Source organism: Choloepus didactylus, chromosome 14, assembly GCF_015220235.1.
Source record: "Choloepus didactylus isolate mChoDid1 chromosome 14, mChoDid1.pri, whole genome shotgun sequence".
In the NCBI taxonomy this organism is placed as follows: Eukaryota; Metazoa; Chordata; class Mammalia; order Pilosa; family Megalonychidae; genus Choloepus; species Choloepus didactylus.
Window position 1 is genome coordinate 68,430,612 of NC_051320.1, and position 22,923 is coordinate 68,453,534.

General features: G+C 33.5%; 1 protein-coding gene across 7 annotated transcripts in view; it reads right to left on the minus strand.

Annotated features, from left to right (window-relative positions):
- The window catches only part of CSMD3 (CUB and Sushi multiple domains 3), a 1,408,207-nt gene that overhangs the window by 7,506 nt on the left and 1,377,778 nt on the right, over positions 1-22,923 (minus strand). For all 7 annotated transcript variants that reach the window (XM_037802758.1, XM_037802757.1, XM_037802756.1 and 4 more), the window contains 6 exons: positions 22,241-22,314; positions 15,078-15,189; positions 12,359-12,538; positions 8,844-8,909; positions 3,577-3,735; positions 1,355-1,467 (listed from right to left, as the gene is read on the minus strand). In XM_037802758.1, coding sequence (XP_037658686.1) covers positions 1,355-1,467; positions 3,577-3,735; positions 8,844-8,909; positions 12,359-12,538; positions 15,078-15,189; positions 22,241-22,314 — 704 coding nt within the window. The remainder of the gene's footprint in view (positions 1-1,354; positions 1,468-3,576; positions 3,736-8,843; positions 8,910-12,358; positions 12,539-15,077; positions 15,190-22,240; positions 22,315-22,923) is intronic.

The window sequence follows — 22,923 nt, forward strand, 5'->3', positions numbered from 1 at the left end:
ACCATAGCCTCAAGTAGAGCCCCCATTGTGGACTCCAGACACACAAAGAAGAATTGAATGCTTGTTGTTATTTGCCCTTGAGATTCTGTGGTTGCATCTAAGGCTGTAAATACTGACTAGTACCTCTACCTTCTACGTGTATAACATTGGATATTTTAAAAGCACTTCACATACATAGTGTTATTTGATTTCCTTTGGATAAAATAGGAATTGATATATTTCTGATCTGAAGACTAACTAATAATGTGAGTTTACCCTCAGTTTTGTTCTGATTAATGGCAATTCATTTCCTGAATCATGTGCAACATTGTGAGAGCTGTAAAAATCTTGACTCCTCTCCCTAAAAAGCAAAACAAACCAAACTATCCGTGGAAGTCTGACAGTTCACATCCAAGTTTCTGTTCCTTTTTATCAGACATCATACTCTGGTCAAGGTCTTTAAAAAGGAAATCATTCTAAAGAGAATAAATAGCTCAAACCCTAATATTATAATGAGTGAGTTCATTTTACCTATTTCTTAAATGAAATAATCTGAATGCATTGGAGACTGAGTTAGTTCCCACTCCATGATACAGAATAGGGAACTAGGGATGGATATTTTTATCCCTCAGGAACAAAAACTTTACTGAAGTTTGTGCCCTACCATCTTTCCCACTACATATTCCTTGTAAAAGGAGGGTTATTACTTGAGAACATATGGTCAGAGCTCTCATGAACATTCTTCAGCAAAGAAGAATCCTAGACAGCATGCACTGTAGGTATAAGACTTACATTTCCAATTGTCAACAGACACTGCAGTCACATTAATTAATGAATAGGACAGGGTATGTCCATGGTGATGCTCTACCTTTCTCCTCACAAGTAGCAGCTCACATATGTTCCTCTTCACAGGCAACTTGTGCTTCCATTTAATGGACATACTTAATTTTTCTGATGTATTTTTTAATACATTGCATATGCTTTATGAAATATCAGTTCCAGACAATGATTGTGAATTATATTTTACCCAGATCATCATAATACTGACTGCAAGCATACATTTGATGAGACCAGTGACAAAAGCTACATTATATATACAAACATTCCTAACACATATAAACACACAAAATATTATAAAAATAAGCAAAGCACACCAGAATCCAATAATTCTAACATAGAATGCCTAATTGCAACAATTTGCAAGACTAAATATTTATACTACACCATTATTGTTCAAAATAACTTACTCAAACATGACAATTTTGCTATTTTATATGTGTGTTCCTACTTAAATAAAAATTTTAAATTCTTTTTCTGGACAAACCACAAATTTGTCATTAAAATCAGCAGGAGACTTTTAAAGAAATACACTTACAAATCCATCCATGGCCCAATTTTCCTCCTTCATTTTCTTCACAGAAGCATGAGCTGGTACTTTAATAAGATAGATATGTAACATTAGGCGAGCTTCCTGGCTTTTATACACCCCTGTAAAATGTAATGATACTTTAGTCTACTTAATATTCTATATAGTTATGCTTTTTATTATCTATAATTCCATATATATATATATATATATATATATATATATATATATATCATGTAATATAAGTGACAGGAAAAAAGAAAACAAGGACCAAGTCAAGGACATCTTCACCCATAATGCTTTCCACAAACATTGCAGCATACATTGATCTCTTTTTTGGCTAAAATCTCAAATTTAAATCTTAATTGAATAGGTTAATATTTACCTATGCTATTAAAATTAATTATTATTGTTCTTAATAACATACCTCTTACAGAAAATAGCATTTGAACTGCGTCTTGAAAACTCAATTAAGATTTTTAGTTCAGAGAGGCTAAATAAAGATAATAGCATAAAGGATAGCAAAAATATATCAAAGGATTTTTTAAAATGATAAATATTCTAAAGTAGGAATAAACAAATGTGTAAATATGCTTAGGGGATCAGTAGGAAATAAAACACAAAGTAAAAATTTTGTGATTAATTTATGGTTGTAATTTAAGACTTCATTCATTCATTTATTGATTAATTCACTTATATAATAAAGTACCATAAGAATATAATGGGAATAAAAAGACAATGAGATAGAGATTGTGACCTAAAGTAAATTACAGTTAATAAGGAAAAGACACAAAAGAAATAAAAAATCAAATTGCAGGGAAATAGTTATAATCAATTTACATGTAGACTATAAGGAAAAGCAAATTAAATACAGTTCATGAATCATATTTGTTTTCCTATTTGTAGAAATAAGTTTATATGTTTTCCTAAACTTTATAACAAATATGAATTTTGGGGGGTTAACTCTTTTACAGAAAATAAAGAAATACTTTTATTTACATTTCAGAGTTAAGTAAATCTGTAGTCACAATATAATTGAGTTTCTCTCATTTACATGAAGTATCTTTTATCTTTCAATGTATATTATGTAGCTATGTATATTTTAAAAATAGAGTGTACATTAATTTCTAATAATTTTACTTTGGATTTAATGCAGGATCATTCAATAATACAGAATGATGATCAATGTTTTTTTCTAAAATTTACAAAATCAATTGATAAAATTTTATTTTCTCCATTTTATTTACACCATAAATAATTTTATTGCTAAAATTTTTTGGATATACATAGCCAAGAAGTTTTCAATATATTTCATATTTGCAATATCAAATGTCATACTGCTCTATTTTAAAAAATGAGAGCAAAAATAATTCAATTTCATTTATCTGACAACATTAGTTGAGGCCTATTTTGTTCCAAGAACTCTTCTAGACTCTAGTGATACAGTAATGAAGTGGAAGGTGAAGAGCTGACCTTTTATATTTTTGGACTGTAGACAATTAATTAAATAATTAAATACAAAAATAATACAATTTCAGTTAAAAAAATTTTTTTTAAATGAAGCAGACTAAAGTCACCTAAGACTAAGAGTATGACTGCCTATGTTTGTAGTGTGCAACTTTAGAGCAGATCACCAGGGAGTACTGTCTGAAGAGATGATATTTGAGAAAATATCTGAATGGTGAAGAGCAGTAGAGTAATCAAAGGCAATGAGAGAAGTATGTCAGAGACAAAAGAACCAGAAACTGGAGAAGGCTAAGCAGGTGGGTAGGGTTCTGGGTCCCTTATGTCTGTTTAAATTACTGTAGCTCTACCTTTTCTGCCTTTAATTTTGGGTGTCCATCTAAACACTGTCATTTGAAGAAACAATTTTGTGACCATAAAATAATAGGAAAACATTGATCTGATTTCTTTGGTGTTACTAGCATAGAGAAAGTTTCAGTTGTATTTAAATCAAAGAGTTCTGTTCTAATTCATGTTGTCTCATTTATATCTTTGTTAGGGAGCTTATTTCAGAACCACAGAGTTTTACATTTGTATAGTAATAAATCATTTGTCAATTCAAGAACTGGAAAGCATTGCTTCTGAATGAATTATGAATTTCATAAAAAAAAGTAACAATATCTCACTATATAAAAATCATTATTAACAATGATTAGAATGAAGACATTATATTTTGCTGTTGCTGTTTTGTGTGTGTGTGTGTATGTGTGTATGTGTGTGTGTGATACCTGAAAGTAGCAGTTCCATGTTACTATTGCTGAGGGTTGCATTAACTCTCCCAGTGGAAGCATTGAAGCTGGTAACTGTCAAGGTCATGGGTTGTTTCCTTCCTTTGAAATTGTAAGAGCCTTTCCATATATAATTTTGGGCAAACACATCATCAGGAACTGTGAAAAGATTAAATAAACACAGAAATTAATTTTTCAGAATCCTGTAAATACAGGTATTAAATATATTAATGAATATTAGTTTATTGAATCATGATACTTTGCTAAATGCACAATAATACTGAATGTGTATGATAAAATGAAATATTCAGGTAAAAGTGTTTCATTTTTTTGATAATAAATTAAAATTACAACCTAGATTTTTTTTCATGATTCCATCAATAAGAGAGCAACAGGCAACATCAAAAAAGACATGAGATTTTTATTTAGAATGCAGCTAAATATCAATTTCACTTATGTTTGCTCTCCTATAACAATATTTTTCTTTTGGAAGAAAAATAAAATTATTTTACTGAACCAAGTCCAGCTGCGTACAGTTCCCAAGAGGCCTGCTTTTCTCCTAGCAGTGGGAATGGATTTGTAGGAGGAAGTGCATTGAGTGGTGGCTCTTTCGTCCACCACTCACAATACTGGGTTTGGTTATTCCAATAATGGAAGCTCCTGAGGAAGAAAAGACTCCACCATATTGGCAGCTTTGATTTTTACAGGTATTTTTAGACACAAAAGAATTGTCACTAGAATTGACTAACACTCATGGGGGAAAGAAGAATTATAGTAGAATCAGAGAACATTAAAAATGTTATAAAACATTCATCTAAAGAAGAAACACTTTATTTTAGATACAGCCAAATAAGAAATTATATTTATATAAATTAGTTATGAAATTTATAGTTATATAAATTATTTATGCCAAAATCTACTCAGATCTTGAGAGGCCGAGAGAAGTTTCCATCAATCCCAGCCAACACAATAAAACACAGTCCCAGAAATCAGCTATTGACGGGAACCTTGCTGATTTGGCTTGAGTGAGTGAATGAAGCAGGTTTAGGGAAAAGCATTTTTTTCCAACAAGTTACTGATAATTTTTTACTTGATCTTCCCTTCTTACTTTATACTTCTTACCAATCAGATCACAGAGACTCATGTTAGTTACACTTTGTAAATTCCCTGAATTCTATTCAGCAATCCTATAAAGAAAAACTACTATAGAGGATCAATATAAAATACCCTCAAGAGTTTTTACTGACGATCTCAGCCAACATAATGATTTTTTATTTCTATGATAATTCATAAGCAATATAGCAGAAGAGATAGAAGTGCAGTCACTGGAATTAGGTTGCTTGGATTTAAGTCCCTCTTCTACAATTTATAAAATGTGTGATTTTGGGTAAGTTACTTAACTCTTTAAACCTGAATTTTCTCATGATTAACAGGGGATTAACACAGGGTTACTAGGAACAATAAATGGGATAATGAATGTGAAGTGTTTAGCTAAATGTTGGCTGCTACTGTTACTATAATAATTATACAGGTAAAATAAGGAAAATGTGGATTACATAAATGCATTAAATAAATTCTAATAAAATATATATTTAGCAGACATGTAGTTAGCATAATGAAAAATCCATAGTCCTGTCTCTGTAAACTTTGCCAAGTCAGCCTCTGTATATTCTGTATTTTAGCAAGAGGAACCTTGCTAAAAGTTTGGTACGGGGCCTGAGAAAAGAGCTCTGATTTGGCAATTACCTTAAAGAATTTTTTTGTTAACCAAAGTTAACCTACAAATAGCTTTAGTAGGTAGTGACAAGTTTTCTAAAGCAAGTACAGTAATTTTGGGATAATAGGCTCTTAGATGCACAGATAAGAGGAGCAGCAAGAAAGATGTTCTAACAGTGATGCTTGGCAAGGAGTATGCACTCAATAAATAAATGTTAGTGTTGTCTCTTTGTTTGTTTTTTCCCTGTTCTGTGTTTTGATTGTTTTCTGCTACATCCAGAAATTTAATGAAAATCTGCTACATCTAATGATCTTATGTTCACAGTGCTTTAGGGTAATTAAGGAGTGCTGGTTGAAGGAGATGGAAGACAGCCTCAGCCACAGGAGACAATAGCTATGAAAAGAAGTAGATGGCAGCAGCAGTAAAGTAAGTTGCATCAGGATTAATCAGTGATGTGGTAGTAAATGTTTAACAACTGGCTCAGGACAGGGGGGCAGGTGGGGTGGTGGTTACTAATTTGTAGCATTTGCTGATTTCTACTGTGTAAATATTTTCATAATGACAGATTCCAAACTACCAACATGACATTAATGATCGTGGAGTTAGGAAGAATGTGGAGAATCCACTCCAGCACACCACTTCCCTCCCACTTATTACTGAGAAATGTAATTCATGATAAGGCAGACCCTTGGGTTACATTTACAATGGGAATACAATACTTCTATCGTTTAGTCTATTTTGAGATTTACATGTGATTGTGTATTTGGCAATCTTTAGAAACTCCGAAGTTTCATCCAATTATTGATTGGGGATGACAAAAAAAGGAGGAAGACAATGCTGGCAATCATCCCTTCTTTTAAAATGTGTTTGAATTTAAACTTTGCCTCAGAAGTTTCATGGCATTGTCAAATGAACCATCATGCTTCTGACTTTGAGACAATTGCCAAACTTCATTCATATCACCTTGGAGTAATCTGATCACCGTGCCTTATTCATGATTTTAGATGGAATGCTTCTAATGTTTTCCCATTTAAGATAATAGTTCCTCTAGAGTTTTTATAGATATTTTTACTCAGGTTAAGAGTTTTTAAAAATCATACACAGGTACTAAATTTTATCAAATACTCCCTATGCAAGTGCTGAGATTATCATATTTTTTTTGCATTTTAATTTCTTAATGTGATAGATTACTTTTAAGGGTTATATAACATGAAAACATTCCTGCCTATTTATGAAGAACCCAAATTAGTCTTGATATATTATCATTACTGTAGTGTTGTTTGATTTGCTAAAATTTTGTGTAGAATTTTTTCATCTATAATCCTGAGTAAAATGGGGCTGTTCATTTTCTGTTTTATAATGTCTGTATCTGAGTTGTCAAAGTTATATTAAACACTAAGAATGAGTTTTATTGTCTGAAAGAGATTTTATAAAACTGGGGTGAGCTGTACTGTTACTGAAAAATTTGGTAGAACTCATCAGTAATGTCACATGGGCCTGAGTTTTCTTTGTGGAAGTAAGTTGTAACCCCTACTTTATTTAATTTTTATGGGATTATTCACACTTTCTCTTTGTAGTTAGTTGGTTCTGGTAAGATAAACTTTTCTAGTAATTTGTCCATTTTGTTTATTTTTCAAAAATTGTTGATATTCAGTTATTGATAGTTTTTTCTTAATGTATTTCTAATTTATTTAATCTACTCTCTATGCAGTTATGTTCCTCTTTCCTTCTGTTATATTAGTTTATTTGTTGTTGTTGTTCATTTCTTGATCAGTCTTGCCAGAAATCTTGTACTTTGTTAGTTTTCTTCAAAGAGCTACACTTTAGCTGTTGAGATTCTTAATTTTTATTTTTGATATTTTTGTTTCTTTTTATTGTTAAATTGATTTCTATTACACTTTTTCTATTTTCTTAACAGGTACATTTAACATTTAACTTGTTAATTCTAAATCTTCCTTCTTTTCTGAAACAAGGATTTAAGACTATAAATTTCCCTCACTATTCTTTTGCTGTAGTTCCTAAATTTTGATATTTAGATTTTTCATTACAATTAAGTTCTAATATTATATTCTTCATGTTAATTTCTTCTTTAATTCATGAGTTATCCAGCTGTATTAATTTTTCCTTAAGTTCAAAATATTCAGGAAATTTTTAATGTAGCCATGTTCTTATTAATTTTTAGTTGCATCATCATCAGAGATCAGATCTGAAGAATGACTTTGCTTTGAATTTTGTGGAGATTTATTTATTACTTAATATATGTTCAAATTTTATAGATGCTCCACATCCCTTTGAGGAAACAATATTCTATAATTATTTCAGGCAAAAATCTTTACTATGTATACTGGGCCAAGCATACTGTTTGTTGTAGACTCTTCCATATCCATTTTTTTTCCATCTGTCTGATTTATTTATGGGGTGACCATAAGTCATGTTTTGCCCAGCAGTCCAGAAATTACACTTGATGTTCTAGGCAATTATTAAAAGCACCTCTATGCTGCCAGATAGAGCATCTGCCTTGGAAAATGCTGGGCATTGATTGCCCATTATGATATTTCACTGTTGCCAACCCTTCTCTCTTATGTGCACACATCATTTGGCTGCCTTAGTGGCATTCAGTCTGTTTTCACCGAGCTTGGAATGAAGTCAGTGTTGGTCTTAGAGTTTTGTGGGCACTGCAATTTGTACATTGAGAACTTCCAAATCCAACTAGAAATAGATCCTAAAACTGTTCTTGACCCAATGAAGCTGGGCCAACACCTTCTCCAGAGTAAACATTAGATGCTAAACATTTAATTTTATTTGTTGCTTTTCATTTATATTTGATAAGTAAAATGCTGACTAGTATTATAAAAAAGCAGTTCTTATATATTCAGCACTTACTGGGGCTAAGCACTTTGCTGTTTTATATTCATCACTTACAGTATTTTCATGAAGCTCATGACAATAATCTAATCATTATTCCTGTTGTATAGATCTAAAGAAATGGAGGTTCAGATATATAAAATAACTTTCCACAGGGTCATCTGCTAGGGAATGTGCAAGACAGGAGTTACATTAAGACTGTAGGACTCCAAAACCCATGTTTTTAACCACTATGCTAGGTTTTTAAAATTTGCTTTCTAAATCAAATAATGAAATACTCTGGACAAGTTCTGGAATTTGCTGATCTTTTATCTTACTTTCATACCAAGTGTATTTTATTATTTTTTAAAAATCTCTATTAAAAAAAGTTGATAACATCTCATTTAAAATTTTAACTTTATAAATTAAATAAAATTACTACTATTATTTTATAACCATTTGTAGATGATCTTGAAAGGAAATTTTATAGAGAGAACTACAAATAATATTTTTGGAATATTAACATGTCACTGTATTATGTTGCTTTAAATTGTAATACAAATTATCAAATACCAGATTCAAGAGAGTCAGATATATAATTTCTCATACTGAAATATGTTTTCTAAATAAACAATCACTTTATCTAGAAAATAGTAAATCACTTTTAGAAGTCATGACTTCTAGGAAAACAAATTAAATTACTCACCACTTAGCTTTGGGCTGGGTGTTCCTAGTGCAGGTCTAGGATCTTTCACCAGTATTTTAGAACCAGCTATGGAAAGAAATGAAAATTTTCCCCAAAGTTAATATAATTAATAACAGGTATACACACACACACACACACACACACAGTGATACACTGTCAATTTTATTCTCCAACATAGAGTTTTCTTGAAAATATCCTGTTCATTACAGCATCTCAGTCTAGATCCAACACTCGTCCTAAACAGCTAACAGTTGATAATTAACCTCATTGTAGCCCATTGTGACAAGGGGCAGATTGACGTTGTCTTACGATCTTGTGATACTGTTTTTTATTCTAGAGACATAAGCCAACATGAAAGCAATCAAGCTCCTGTTGTTTGGGTGGGGTTCACATTTAAGAATTGACACTTGATAAGTATGGATAGACTCAAAGGTGACTAAAGCTTTAAAGGAGATTAAATATGATAAAAATCTTATGTCTTCTTCATAGCATCATGTGATAGCTCAACTTCTAATTCCAAATCTACACCAACAAAAAGTAAACTGGTAAAGTATTATAACTTCAAGAATAAAATCCTTTCCAGTGTTTCTCAAAAGTGGCCAAGGAAAATATCTGAGAAATGAAATCATCCAAAAGAGCCAAATCAAAGGTAGCCCAATACTAAGGGACTCATGCGAGGTACGGGATAGGGCTGACAAGTTGTAGGGGCTATGTCATGTGGGACTTTGTGGACCATGTAAAGACTTAGATTTTTGTCCCAAGGTCAATGTAATGTGTTTAAAAGGTTTTAAAGGGAAGAGATTTGGGTGAACATCACTCTGGCTGCAAGATGGAGAACAATTTGGGAAGGAAAAAGCACTGAAATAGGTATAGCAGCTAGGAGGCTGCTGTAGTAGTCCCAGTGAAAGGTAATGCTGAGTATGACTAGGGCAGTGGTGCTCTACTTTGCAAAAAATACATAGTGGTAGTGCTACTGAGACAAGAACACCAAAAGAAGTCTATATGGGGTAGGGAAATTTATGGGTTCAATTTGGTATATGTTGAATATTAACATGTTGTGGACTCATTCAAGAACTGCCAAGGAAGTCAATGAATACAACGGTCTGGAGCTAAGAGGAGACAAATGGGATAGAAATATTTGTATATAATCTCCATAGAAGAAACTATTGAAGTCATAGGCTTGAATGAGAAAACCTATAGAGAGAATATAGAATGAAAGGAGAAAATGGCTTATAATTGATCCTTTAGAAAATCATGGGTAGAAAAGAACAAGCCTATAGAGGAGATGAAGAAGGAATAGCCAGAATTATGAGGGAAAATAAACATTTATTCATTCAATAAATATTTATTGAGCACTTTTAACATGCAAGACACTAAAGTAAATATTAAAATTATAGTTGCAAACACTTTGAACAAGTTCTCTGTTGTTACTAAGATTATATTCTAGTTGGGGAGGGGCAGTTGAGAGAACAGAATGGTGGAGAAAGACAACGATGGGTAAACAAATAAAAGAATAATATCTTCTCACATAGTAGCAATTTCTATTATGATTTTTTTTTTTAAAGAGAGAAAAGCATTGGGTGGTTTGAATCTCTTATGTTCCCCACAAGAGCCACGTTCTTTTAATCCAACCTTGTGGGTGCAGACTTATTATGGGTGGGATCTTTTGATTAGGTTATTTTCACGGAGATGTGACCCACCCAAGTGTGGGTGAAACCTTTTGATTAGATTGTTTCCATGGAGATGTGACCCTGCTCATTCAAGGTGGGTCTTGATTAGTTGACTGGTCCTTAAGAGAGCTCAGGGGCCAAGACAGACCCAGATGCTTGGAGATGCAGGTGGAAAGATGTTTGGAATGCTAAGCTAAGAGATGAAGCCCAGAGTTTGCCCTGGAGAAGCTAAAAGAAAACCCCCAGATGCTTAGAGAGAAACACTCTGAGAGAACAAGCAAGGATGCACAGGAATTGACAGAGAGAAGCTAAGAGAGACAGAATTCTAGAGATGTTTTGGAGAAAGCCATTTTGAAACCAGAACCCAGTAGCAAAGGACCAGCAGATGCCAGCCACGTGTCTTCCCAGCTGATAGAGGTGTTCCAGATGCCATCGACCTTTCTTCAGTGAAGGTATCTGTGCCAGTTTAAAACTGTTATGGACCCCAGAAAAGCCATGATCTTTTAATCCAATCTTGTTGGGTGGATCCTTTTGATTGAGCATTTCTATGGAGTTGTGACTCACCCAACTGTGGCTAAGAACTTTGATTAGATCATTTCCATGGAGATGTGGACCCTGCCCATTTTGAGTGGGTCTTGATTAGCTCACTGCAATACTTAAGAGGGCTCAAGAGCCGACACAGACACTGATGCTTGGAGAAGCTTGGAGATGCAGACAGAAGGACGTATGAAGATGCTAAGCTAAGAGATGAAGCCCAGAGTTTGCCCCAGAGAAGCTAAGAGAGGACTCCCAGATACTTAGAGAGAAATGCCCCAGGAGAATCAAGCAGAGAACTGGGAGAAGTTAAGAGGATAGAAGGCTGGAGGCATTTGGGGAAGCCATTTTGAAATGCAACCTGGGAGCAAAGGACAATAGCCACATGCCTTCCCATCTGACAGGTGTTCTGGAGGCCATTGGCTTTCCTTCAGTGAGAGTATCCTTTTGTTGAAGACTTAGTCTGGACACTTTCATGGCCTTAGAACTATAAATTTGTGACCTAATGAATCCCCTTTATAAAAGCCAATCCATTTCTGGTACGTTTCATAACAGCAACTTCAGCAAACAGGAACAAGCATAAACTGCTAGCTAAGGGAAAAGAGTGAAAAAGCATTTCAAGGAGGCAAAAGTCACTATCATTTTTGAATGTTGCAAGAGATCAAGAATAAGAAAGTCCGGAAAATAAAAGTCTGTTGGATATAAGGACCAGGAGTATATTGATGATCTTCTCTAGAAACTCTAGAAAAAGTGCTTTGCTCCCTCTTCTGGCAATATAACACTTTTCCTCTGGTAAAGTCATTACATCTGGTCCAGATAGAGATTGCCCTCCCAAGCAGCAACAGGGATAGCCATGCCTCTTAGATCTGTTATAATAACATACTACTCTGGTTCAGTAATGGTTTTGGGGATGGACTCAGTTTCAAAGCTGTGACAATCAGAGTCATGTACAGTGCACCTCGACCAAGCTTTGGGAAGGATTCTTTCTGCTAGGGTCCCTATGCCAGAAGGGTAGATGTACCTGGAGATGCTGGAAGCAATTTTCTCTACCTTGAAGGAGAACTTGAAGAGGGAATAAAGCAAAAAAAAAAAAAAAAAAAAATGGAGCATGAAAAAAAGCTATAAAAAGGCCTGACTAATGTTTTTGTACCTGGAGAGCCAGAAGTGTCTACATTACTCCTACTCTTGGAGTTGTCCAACAATTTTCCTTTGTTCTTAGGCTAATTTGAGCTGACTTTTTGTCTGTTGCAGGTAAGCAAGACCTAACTGGTAAAATCTATTGTGTTAAAAGCTTCTATCGAGAAAACTTACCTTCACAAACAGGAACTTTTCCAGTCCAAGTGTTATCAGATCTACATACTCTATGTTCTGTTCCAGCTGCTAAGAAGAAGCCAGGCTGGCAGGTATAAATTAGCGTATACCCATGAGATGGAAGGTCCATACCTACTACATTTGCATGAGCAGGAATTTCTGGCTGTTTACAGCTGTGGGCTATATAATGAAAAGAGATAAATATTGTTTTATAGAAAGTTTTAAAAATTCTGAGATAGTATTCGCAATATATTTCCAGAGGTAATTTAATGCCTTTATATAAACATACCTTTGAATAATTATTTTAGTGGACCAAGGAAAATATTTCAATCTAAATGTACATATTGAATTGCATAATGTAGCATATTCTAAACCATCATCTATGGAACACTGATAGATGTTAATAGGTGAACTGAAGAAAAAAGATGAATTGTGGATAAAGATCAGAAATGTGTACTACATCATCATTTTAGAGAATCACAATGAACATTTGCATTTTAAAGGATCTAAAATGCCCTGTATAAAATTATCTGTTAAAGTTTGTTAAACTCAGATTTCCTATACATATTAGAAACTATTTTATTGTTTATTTTAAAAAATATTTGTTTTAAAGTTTAGAAAGAAACATGTTTTCTAAGATCAAATACAACCACAGCTCATTATATTCTCTGATATTAATACTTATCAATGTAGAAGGTACAATTTAATAAATTTTTACACGTGAAATTTTCTGCCCGTATTTTTGGCCCATATGCTAGAATTACCATCTCATTCATCTAACTTTTGCTTTCCTTTTCTCCATGTTTGTTCTCACTCCTAATTCCCCACCTTGATTCTATCATATATATATTTATGTTGCTTCTTGGTGCTGTCTCCTAGTTCACTTGTTCTGTGTCTCCTAAACATCATTCCTTTCTCATTTAGAGATAGATACCACAAGGAATTTTTCCCCCAATATAAACAACATTTCTGATCATTCATGGTGAGTTGAATATGTCCCTCCAAAATTCATGTCCATCCATAACCTAAGAATGTGACTTTATTTGGAAGTAAGGTCTTTGCAGATGTATTTAAAGTAAGGATAGAAATGAGATCATGCTGGATTACAGTTGGCCCTAAATCTAATGGGAGTGCCCATCTAAGAGAGAGAAAAGAGACAGACACATGGGGGAGAAGTGATGTGAAGACAGAGGCAGAGATTGGAGTGATGCATCTATAAGCTAAGAAATGCCAAGGCTTGCTGGGAAGCTGTGTTCTGATAGCCAGGAGACAGGCATGGAACTGATACTTCCTTGGAGCCTACACCTTGATTTTGGACTTCTGGCTTCCAGGACTGTGAGAGAATAAATTTCTGTTGTAAATCACCAACTTTGTGATTTACACAACTAATAATGCAGTCATAGGAAACATATGTGGATATAGATTCTTAAAGAGGGACTCAGAAAAAAAGTGTTCTTTGGACCAAATTTTTGAAAAAACAGAAATTCCATTTGTTTCCCAATGGATATTCACAAAGCTATAAAAATAACAGCTAACATTTTTGAATAGTATGTGCTAAACATTGTGTTAAATGGTTTATACTTTAAATAATTTGGTTAATATAATTTAATCCTCATGGGGGGCATATCCATGAGGATAAACACAGGTAGTCTGCTTTTAGACCACCTTCTTAATCCCCACACTATGCATATACTATAAATTCTGAGAGGCTCTGCAATAGCAGAAGCTGTTTCATTTATTTAAATCATCTTTTCCCAAATGTAGGTCACCAAAGAACATTGGTTTACTATGAAATTCCTAGTTACAACCCACACAGCTGTTTCAAGAATCCATTCTATAGAATTCTCTTTTAAAGAATTTTGCCTTATTTACATGTAAGTCAATTGGGTAGGTAACATGACTTCTCAGTGGAGTATTCTGCTGCTTTTGAGGAAAATCTAGGTACATGATCATCGGAATCGTTTGAACAGGGCTAAAGCAAGTTTACAGGGCTTGATTGGGCTTCAGCAAATCTTAAAATTCATATACCTTCCTGAAGAGTAGTTCAGCTTACTCTGATTGTTTCCCTAAGAGATTCAGAATAAAAAAGATAAGGGAGAAAATAGGAAGAAGGGGGAAGAGGGAAAGAAGAGATTAGTAACTCACTAGCTAACATTATTTCTAACTGTATGCCAGAAAAGACTGTTCAGGGACCTTGGGCTTTGTTTTTATTTAATCTGTACAGCAAGTGCTCTCAAACCTGGGGTCAGTGCACATTTAGAGGCTTTAGGAAATCCTGAAATAGTTTTAAATTTTTGGTCAATGTGCCCATGTATATTTTCTCTTCAGGGTGTTTCTACTTTTCCTCAGATTCTCAGAGTGTTTCACTTGTGATAAAAGATTAAGAGTTACTACTTTGGAGCCTCCTATATCCCAGAATACTTCAGATTCATAGGTGCAGATCTGAAAATTAATCACCCAAAATTAGTAGTTGACCAACTTAACACAATCATAAGGGCTTCACAAACAAGAAAAAAACTGTGCCTCATGCCTTCTGACATTTTTAAAGAGTGCCCCCCAATGGACATGGGGTTATGATAGAGTAATAGAATTATAAACATGAAATATGTTTTATTATAATTGAAGAAAAATCAGTTATTTACAACCATTGTGTAGACATATGCCTGCTTTCATATTTGGAATAGAAAAATGCATATAAATTCTTACCCACAATACTTACGTATGCATTCAGGCTGAATTCCACTCCATGTAAGGTCAGGAAGACAAGTGCGTGTTGTTGACCCTTGAAGAAGATGGCCTTTCTTGCAATGGAACTGTACGACACTTCCAACCTACAACAAATTTAAGAGTAAAAACAAATGTTATAATGCAATTTCAAATACAGCAGCCAACAGAAAAAGTATTATGTGAGAAAATCTTTTCAAATGAAATTCTGCATGGTAGAAGTCAGAAGGAAAAGAAATTGCAATGTAACAATATAAAATCGGGAAAAGCGGCAAGACTAAGGAAAGAAAGTTACATTTCTTTGTCTGCATATTATCATCAAATATTCAAGTGGAAATACATATACTTGGACACCAAACTTTTGCCATGGGATTTCTGAGGTAAATGTATAGGAAATCAAAAGGCCAACAAGCGACATATGAATGCAAAACAGACAGACAAGGAAATAGATAGATAAGGATAAATAAATGAAGATGATTGAAAGAAATATGGAAATAAAGATAACTAACATCACAATAAGAGGTAAATGGATTTTGAAGATGGTAAATGCAATGTGAATAGAGACAAATTTGGTTTCTTAAGGCTGTGGTGGCAACAGAAACACAGTGGAAAACATGGACTGTGCACTAAACTTTCAAGGATGTAAATTTAGATAAATATATAGAAAAATGGTTCTCAAAGTGTGGTTCCCTGACCACTAGCATCAGTATCACCCAAGAACTTGTTAGAAATGCAAATTATGGACCTTACTCCAGACCTACTGAATCAAAAGAACTGTTTTCACAAGACTTCCTGGTGATTCTAATGTATGCTTCAGTTTGAGAACAACTGATACAGAAGAACATGAGCAAAAATGTAGACAGTTTAGAAGAATGCATTTGACTGGTTGGCATGGATACTCACAAAGTAAGGGAAGAGGGTAGTAAAGTGGAAAGCAACAGCATCAGGTAAATAAGAGCACAAACCCCAGAGTAATGTAGACTTGGTGCTAATTCTGGAGCTGACCTTGTTAGGTATGGGGACTTAAATTCTCGTCTCTAAGGCTTAATTGCCTCGTCTTTAAATAAAGATAATAATATTATTTGTGTTAAGATTTATCGTAAGAATTAAGTGAGGTGGAATATATAATGGACTTTACATGGGTCTGGAATGAATGCTTTAAATAAATTCTAGGTATAATTATTAAATCAGAGGCATAAGTAAGAATCAGTTTCTCAAGGGTCTCAAATGATAGGCTATGGAATTTGAAATCTTTTAAATAGAAAATATAAAGTTGCTAAAGCTTTCACAGCAAGTAAAATTTGTATAGAAAATATTGTCTTTGGAAAACTAAACTGGCCATTGTGCAGAGAAACTGTTAAACAATAGAGAGAATTGAAGGGCAATATTTCTAATTATGAGGCTAGCACTTTTATTTTAGATTTGAGTTGATTAAAGCTGGACTAACTTGTGGCAATAAGCCTGGGAAGGAAGTCATATATATTCAAAATATGTTACAGGGAAAATGCAACAAGATTTATTAAATGATTAGTGGTGGAGGACAAAATAAGGTGATATTTAGGGTCTGCTCCTTCAGACTTCCCCTAGCAGTAGGAGTCTGAGAATGCTTAATCATTGTTTTATGGCTTACCACTCAATCCCTGTTTCCCACCCCCATCTGCTGAAGTGGCTTGACGGGCTAAGCCTAATGTGACATAATTTGATACCAAGGTTCATAATTTGATACCAAGGTTCGTATTTGGACCTCAAGACTAGCTAGATTCCACAATTTCTCATATTATTATTATCACCCAAAACTATCTACTCTGCACCAGAAATATTCATTTCCAATATTTGTTTTCTGATAACAGCCGTTATCTTTTCAGTTATCTCAGGTGGTGTCTCCCATGACATCCTCCCTCTAGCCTCTAGGAAATCCCTTACATCCTTGATGCCCCATTTTGCCCAGGGCTACTACTGCATTGCTCACACCATTCACACTGTATTCAAAATAAATGGAGCCCATCAAATTGTGCTCCAGGGCTGCCATTCACATAGATTGCACTCTGAAGTTATATAATATCATGGTACAGATTTATACTTTCCCATATGGCCTAAGTTACGGGACTGATCATATACATTTTGCAATTCTGTCCTGCAGTCAAACCAGTTCTACAAAACTCCATTACTTCTATCAAGCCTGCAATACTACTTTAGGTTAGATTCAGTTAAGGATTCACCTTTCACACATATACCATTCAGAATCCTCCCCTCACCCAGTCCACCACCATATGCTGACAATACCTTCCAAGTCTTTCTCAAAGTGTCCCCTTCCCTCTCCCCACTTATACATCCTGCTTTAGTCCTCACAACATTTTCCACAGGCTGGTGGTTCTCAAACATTAGCAGGCATCATAATCACCAAGAGAGCTTGTAAAAGGACAAATAGCTGAGCTCCACCTCCAGAGTTTCTGACTCAGTTGCTCCAGGGACGGCCAAAGAATCTGCATTCCCAGGCCATGCTGCTGCTGCTGCTGCTGGTCATGGACCACACACATCATGGCCACAGACATCTGAAACAGTCTCCTCACTGTTTTCTGTTTTTCCAGTTTTTACTTGATTAAATTCATTTTCAGCGCTAAGGTCAGAGGGATCTATGCCAACTTAAAAGTCTGACTTTATCATTCCCTTTCTCCATGACCTGGCCACTGACCATCTCTTCAGCATCATCATTAAACACATATAATTTCTCAAATTGTGCTTAGATAGTATTTAATTCATTGTTTGCTAAATGAAATAATTCTTATGCTGTTCCTACTGCATGGAATGCTTTTCCTAACTTTGTTTCCCTAACTCTTAGACTGAAAGATTGAGGTCAGGCTAAAAAGCCTCCACTGCAGCACAGGTTAGGAAAACTGCCTCTGTTATGCGCTTTTTTAGCACCTTAAATGTCATCAGCTACCCTATTAAATCATTTATTCCATTGTGTATGTCTCTGACCCACATACCAAAATGCTAGCATCTCTAGGCCAGGGACAGTATGTTACTCACTTTTGTGCACCCAGAGATTAGCAAAATGCTTTGAAAATGTTGGCTCAACTGGAAATGGGGAACTAACAATATAATATAAAAGTATTTGATTTACTTTACTCAAAAATATTTAACCTGGCTGTCAGGTGCTTAAAGTGGAGTGGTATCTCATAAATCATTGTGTTTGTTATTTGAAAGGTAAAATTGCATTATTTGATCAAACCTTTATATTAATAGAATGACTTACAGCTTTTGAGAAACATGTATTACATATTTTTTGTTTTCACTTTTAAGACTTTTTCTCATTCCTGTTAATTTCTCTGAAGTCACCATAAATACTGCTTTAGAAATTAACCTGAAACTTTAGAATTATAATCTATGTAAATCTCTCCTATACATCACTAACAATTATTTAATTTAATAACAAAGATTTTGTCAAATTCACAAATGCTTATGCCAAATACTTAATATTCCTAGAGTTATTCATATTTTGTAATTGATTAAATTTTTTATTCAGATGTTTATTTTACTCAAATCTTAATCAACAATTTTTCCCTCAAATATCAGGGCATTAATAATTTTTCCAGTTACAAAACTGCATATTTTACATAGCTCTCTATCTTTTCCTGATTTTCATGATAGGCCCTTTGAGTCTGAATAAATTCTAATATGCCTAATATAATTTCATTATTTGAAGAAAAATAACGAATGCTGCAACAAAAAATTCCACATCTTATTTGAAAAAGTCTCAAAAAAAATTATATATGTAAAATATTCTCACCAATATTTACTAATAAAATGTTCTATTTATATAACTAATATATATGTTGTGAAAAATAATATTGAAAATTATTTTATATCAGGAATTAAAAATTATCCATATCCAATTTTAACTGTAACCCATATTTAAATAAATACCACTTTTAACTGACCCAAATTGGCTTGTTGTTAGCAATGCATTGAAGAATTTTACAACCTGTTTAATCAGTAAATGTCACTTATCTTTAGTTTCTTATTCTACTCTTTGAAATGCTATATCTCAGTTCCTAACTTGAAATTTAGACCTGTTTAATCAGTAAATGTCACTTATCTTTAGTTTCTTATTCTACTCTTTGAAATGCTATATCTCAGTTCCTAACTTGAAATTTAGATAACCAGTCATAAGATTATTAGAAAGTTTACATACATTTAGAGCATTCTAAATAAGAGCTATCTTTCCCTTCTATGAAATTTTCAAAGCAAATGACTCTTGCTTTGGTAGCATTTTCACCACAGTACTTATTTGTGTCTAGCTTTTAACTTCACAAATCTGTTTAACTGGAGTATCCAACATGGTTCCTAACAACTGTCAAAAAACTATATGTATTATTAAGGTTTCAAAAACTGTATATGCTTTCTCTGTAAAATATTTTTATTCAACTACTTTACATTTGTATTGTATTTTTATATTATGTATTTATACTATACACTTTACTCAAGAAAATTTGAGGTGGCTTCTAATAAATGGTATATACATAGCTATTAATGATACTAAGAAAGGTAGGACCATAAAAATGAAATCATAACAAATATGCCTGAGGTGAGATGCAAGAGGCTTTCACTGATTGAGCATCATCTTCAGCCCTGAGATTCCAGGCTTAAGAAACATTGAATTGTAAGGTATCTTATGCATTTGTAATATAAAAATAATCAGAAGGTTTTAATTGAAAAAAAAAGTGGATACTTTTTTGGTCTTGCTTATGAAATTCATGTTATTGTATACATCGTTTAAAGGTAATAAAACCTTATATAAGGTGTGTACCTCATACAATATTCCTGAGTGCTAATTTCAGTTATAAACTGGAAATCTTACATAATCATCATTATGATTATTTTGTACGGTTAAATAACTTAGGGTTAAATATCTTAGTGTTAAATATTTTCTGGTTAAATATGTAAGAGTCAGATTTAAAACATTTTATATCTATAATAGCTTTTTGTAACAAACCCTAAATTCAAATAGTGTATCATCCACAGGCCAGAGCTCAATGAAAAGAATGAAAGAGCATTTAGTAAAATTTGTATTTGGTGTTCACTCCATAATTATTCTAGATATTGAATCAATCATTTTGACATTTGACATTTACTCCCATTGCTACCAATCTATTTTTGGCCAAAAACTGTTTCAATTTACAATATTTTGAATAAAAAGAGACATTATATTGAATATTTTTTCCAACAACGGTTTTATCATCTCTAGCAATGGATGGTATATTCTTATATGTTAATAACTATATCTTTGTCCAACAATCTGCTTTATAAATGTGTAAAGAAAGAGAAAGTGAATAAATGAAAATATTAAGAACAGTTAAGAAAATTATATGAGTTTTTCTGCAATTCATAGCTTTCCCCTTTTTCTTGACCCTTCCTGAAGTGGCCTTCTTACAGCTGTGTTTTTACTTCGTAACTCCTGGATATGTGATTAAACCAGGAGTGGATAAAAGGCTGGGACATTCAGTTCTTTCTCTGGGAATTTGAAACTCAAATTGAGACAATTAATCACTTTCTGTATGTTGCTGAAATGTAAATAGAAGCACCTCACCCTTGGCCACATGGCCACTCTAAAGAGAGACAAAAAGGAGGCAAATAAACAGAAAGATGTCAGCTCCTACATTCCAGGATGGATGAGTTTTGCCTACCGTCTTTTTGGCATCTGGAACATACATGGTTTGTAAAGCCTTTAGACTTAGGCTAGTTAAAATATAGCTTCTGTTACTTGCAAGTAGAGTCTTTCTCAAAAATAAAGATGCTTATAAATGATATGATAAAAGGCCAAATTCATTTGAAATCTGCCAATAAATTGATATTAGAGATAAATAACTTTTTTATTCATTTGGCTCTATACATATCAATATTATAACATTGTATACACAGATACATACATATCTGCCATGAGTGTATGAAAATGAATGTCTCTAATTTAACATAGTATGTTATTTGTAATTTTAATAGAGCTTAATATAATCAAAATTGTGTATTCTATCAGGATATTGTCACTAATTGTTCTATAAGCAAACCAAGTCACATGATTCTGTTTCAGTTTCTTCATGTATATGATGAGGACTAATCCTGTTTAGCTAGTTGTCTATTTTTCAGTATTAAGATCAACTGATCAAAGTTTTTATGGAGAAACATATCTAAAGTTCTCTAAAATCACTAATATAATACAGAGACTGAGACACTCTTTTACACTTTTGTATTATTTGGACAGAACCAAGGCAAACTGGAAATGCTATCAAATCAATTTCATACTGTGCCTGAACTGTAGATAAATGGAAACTATTTTTAGCAAGAAAATATGGCACCTTTGATGAGCCCTTCCTTTAGAAATGGATGTTCTTCAGGTTCACAGTGAATTTCACACAGAATAGCTCAATTTAGCAAACCTTGTAACACAAGGCAATTGGTAATGTGTAAATTGGCTCCTTCTTTTGGAATCACTATGCACTCTGGCTCCCCTTAAACCCCCATAAAGGCAAACTTGCTGAATCTCTACATAAAATCTAAATAGTAAAAAGAGAGAATAAGAAAGTAGTCCACACATGACTGGGCATGCTAAAGAAATCTAATATAACCACCCAACTATATGTTGAGTAATAATCGGTTATGCTTAAATTATTTTTCAGAAATTTCCCACATCTATGACAATGTTGGAAAAAACAGTTTAGTTTTATGTATAATTATTGTCTTATTGAATCACCACATTTATTTATATTTGCTAAATCCATGTCCCAGAAGTCTCTCCATTAACCCTTCCCATCTTTTCTTTGGCTCCTATAGAGTTCATTTCATTCACTCCCTCTCCTACTTAATTACCTACTGCTCATGGAGCTTTCTACGCTCACTTTATTTCTTTTCACCTTTATGTTGTTAGGCTATTTTCTTGAAGCATATTTTTTATCTTCCCAGTTTCCTTTTATTTCCACTCTTTTGCTGCTTTTTTAAAATTCATGTTGCCTTTTTTGATGTCTGTTGTCTTTTCTATGTGTTTATGAATGCAAATATGTGACTTTTTTCTGTTATGTGCCATCAGGATTATATGCACAAGAACCAAAGAAGGCTTTTTACCCCTTTTTATGTTAAATGGAAATATTTCTTTAAAGTACCCACTTGAAATCCAAATGTATTATTCTGAGATCCATGCCTTGGCACTCCTGGGTTTTCACATGAGGTACGGGTGGGTTCTAAAATAAAGATTAAAAAAAAAATCATTTCTTTAAATTTACAATAGTTATATTACCCTCATACAGAACAATGTTAAATGTTCTGGGGTTTAATGAATGGGCCCTGGGTAATAATGAAAACTGTAAATCTAACAGCATTTCTCCATGGACAGAAGCCTGCTAATCTTGAAACAAGAACTTCAGGTAGCCTGAACTTTACATTAATTATGCAATTCTTGAACTTTGAATCCTTTTAGTATAAAAGCACTTGAAACCTAGCTAACTCCATGGATACAAAGGAAAATGAAGTCTATGAGAGAAGCATACATGCATAAAACATTTGCTCAAGGAGCTAGCTAATCTACAATCTCAGGTAAGCTAAAATTCACCTCAAGCAACAAGAGTTTTTCCAGAACCAGGACTTAGTTATGTGGATTCTTCACTGACACCTGTAGGAGACTGAGTCATGAGAATATTCTAGGTAGGGCTGCTAGTCTCTGAGTTGGCTCATTTGTATGGCAAGTTATTTGGATAGTTTAACAAATGTGCCATTTAATTTTACAGACATTTTGATATCAGAAGAGTATAATTTTTGGATACTTTTGGAATGAGTTTAATTTCATGTGAAAA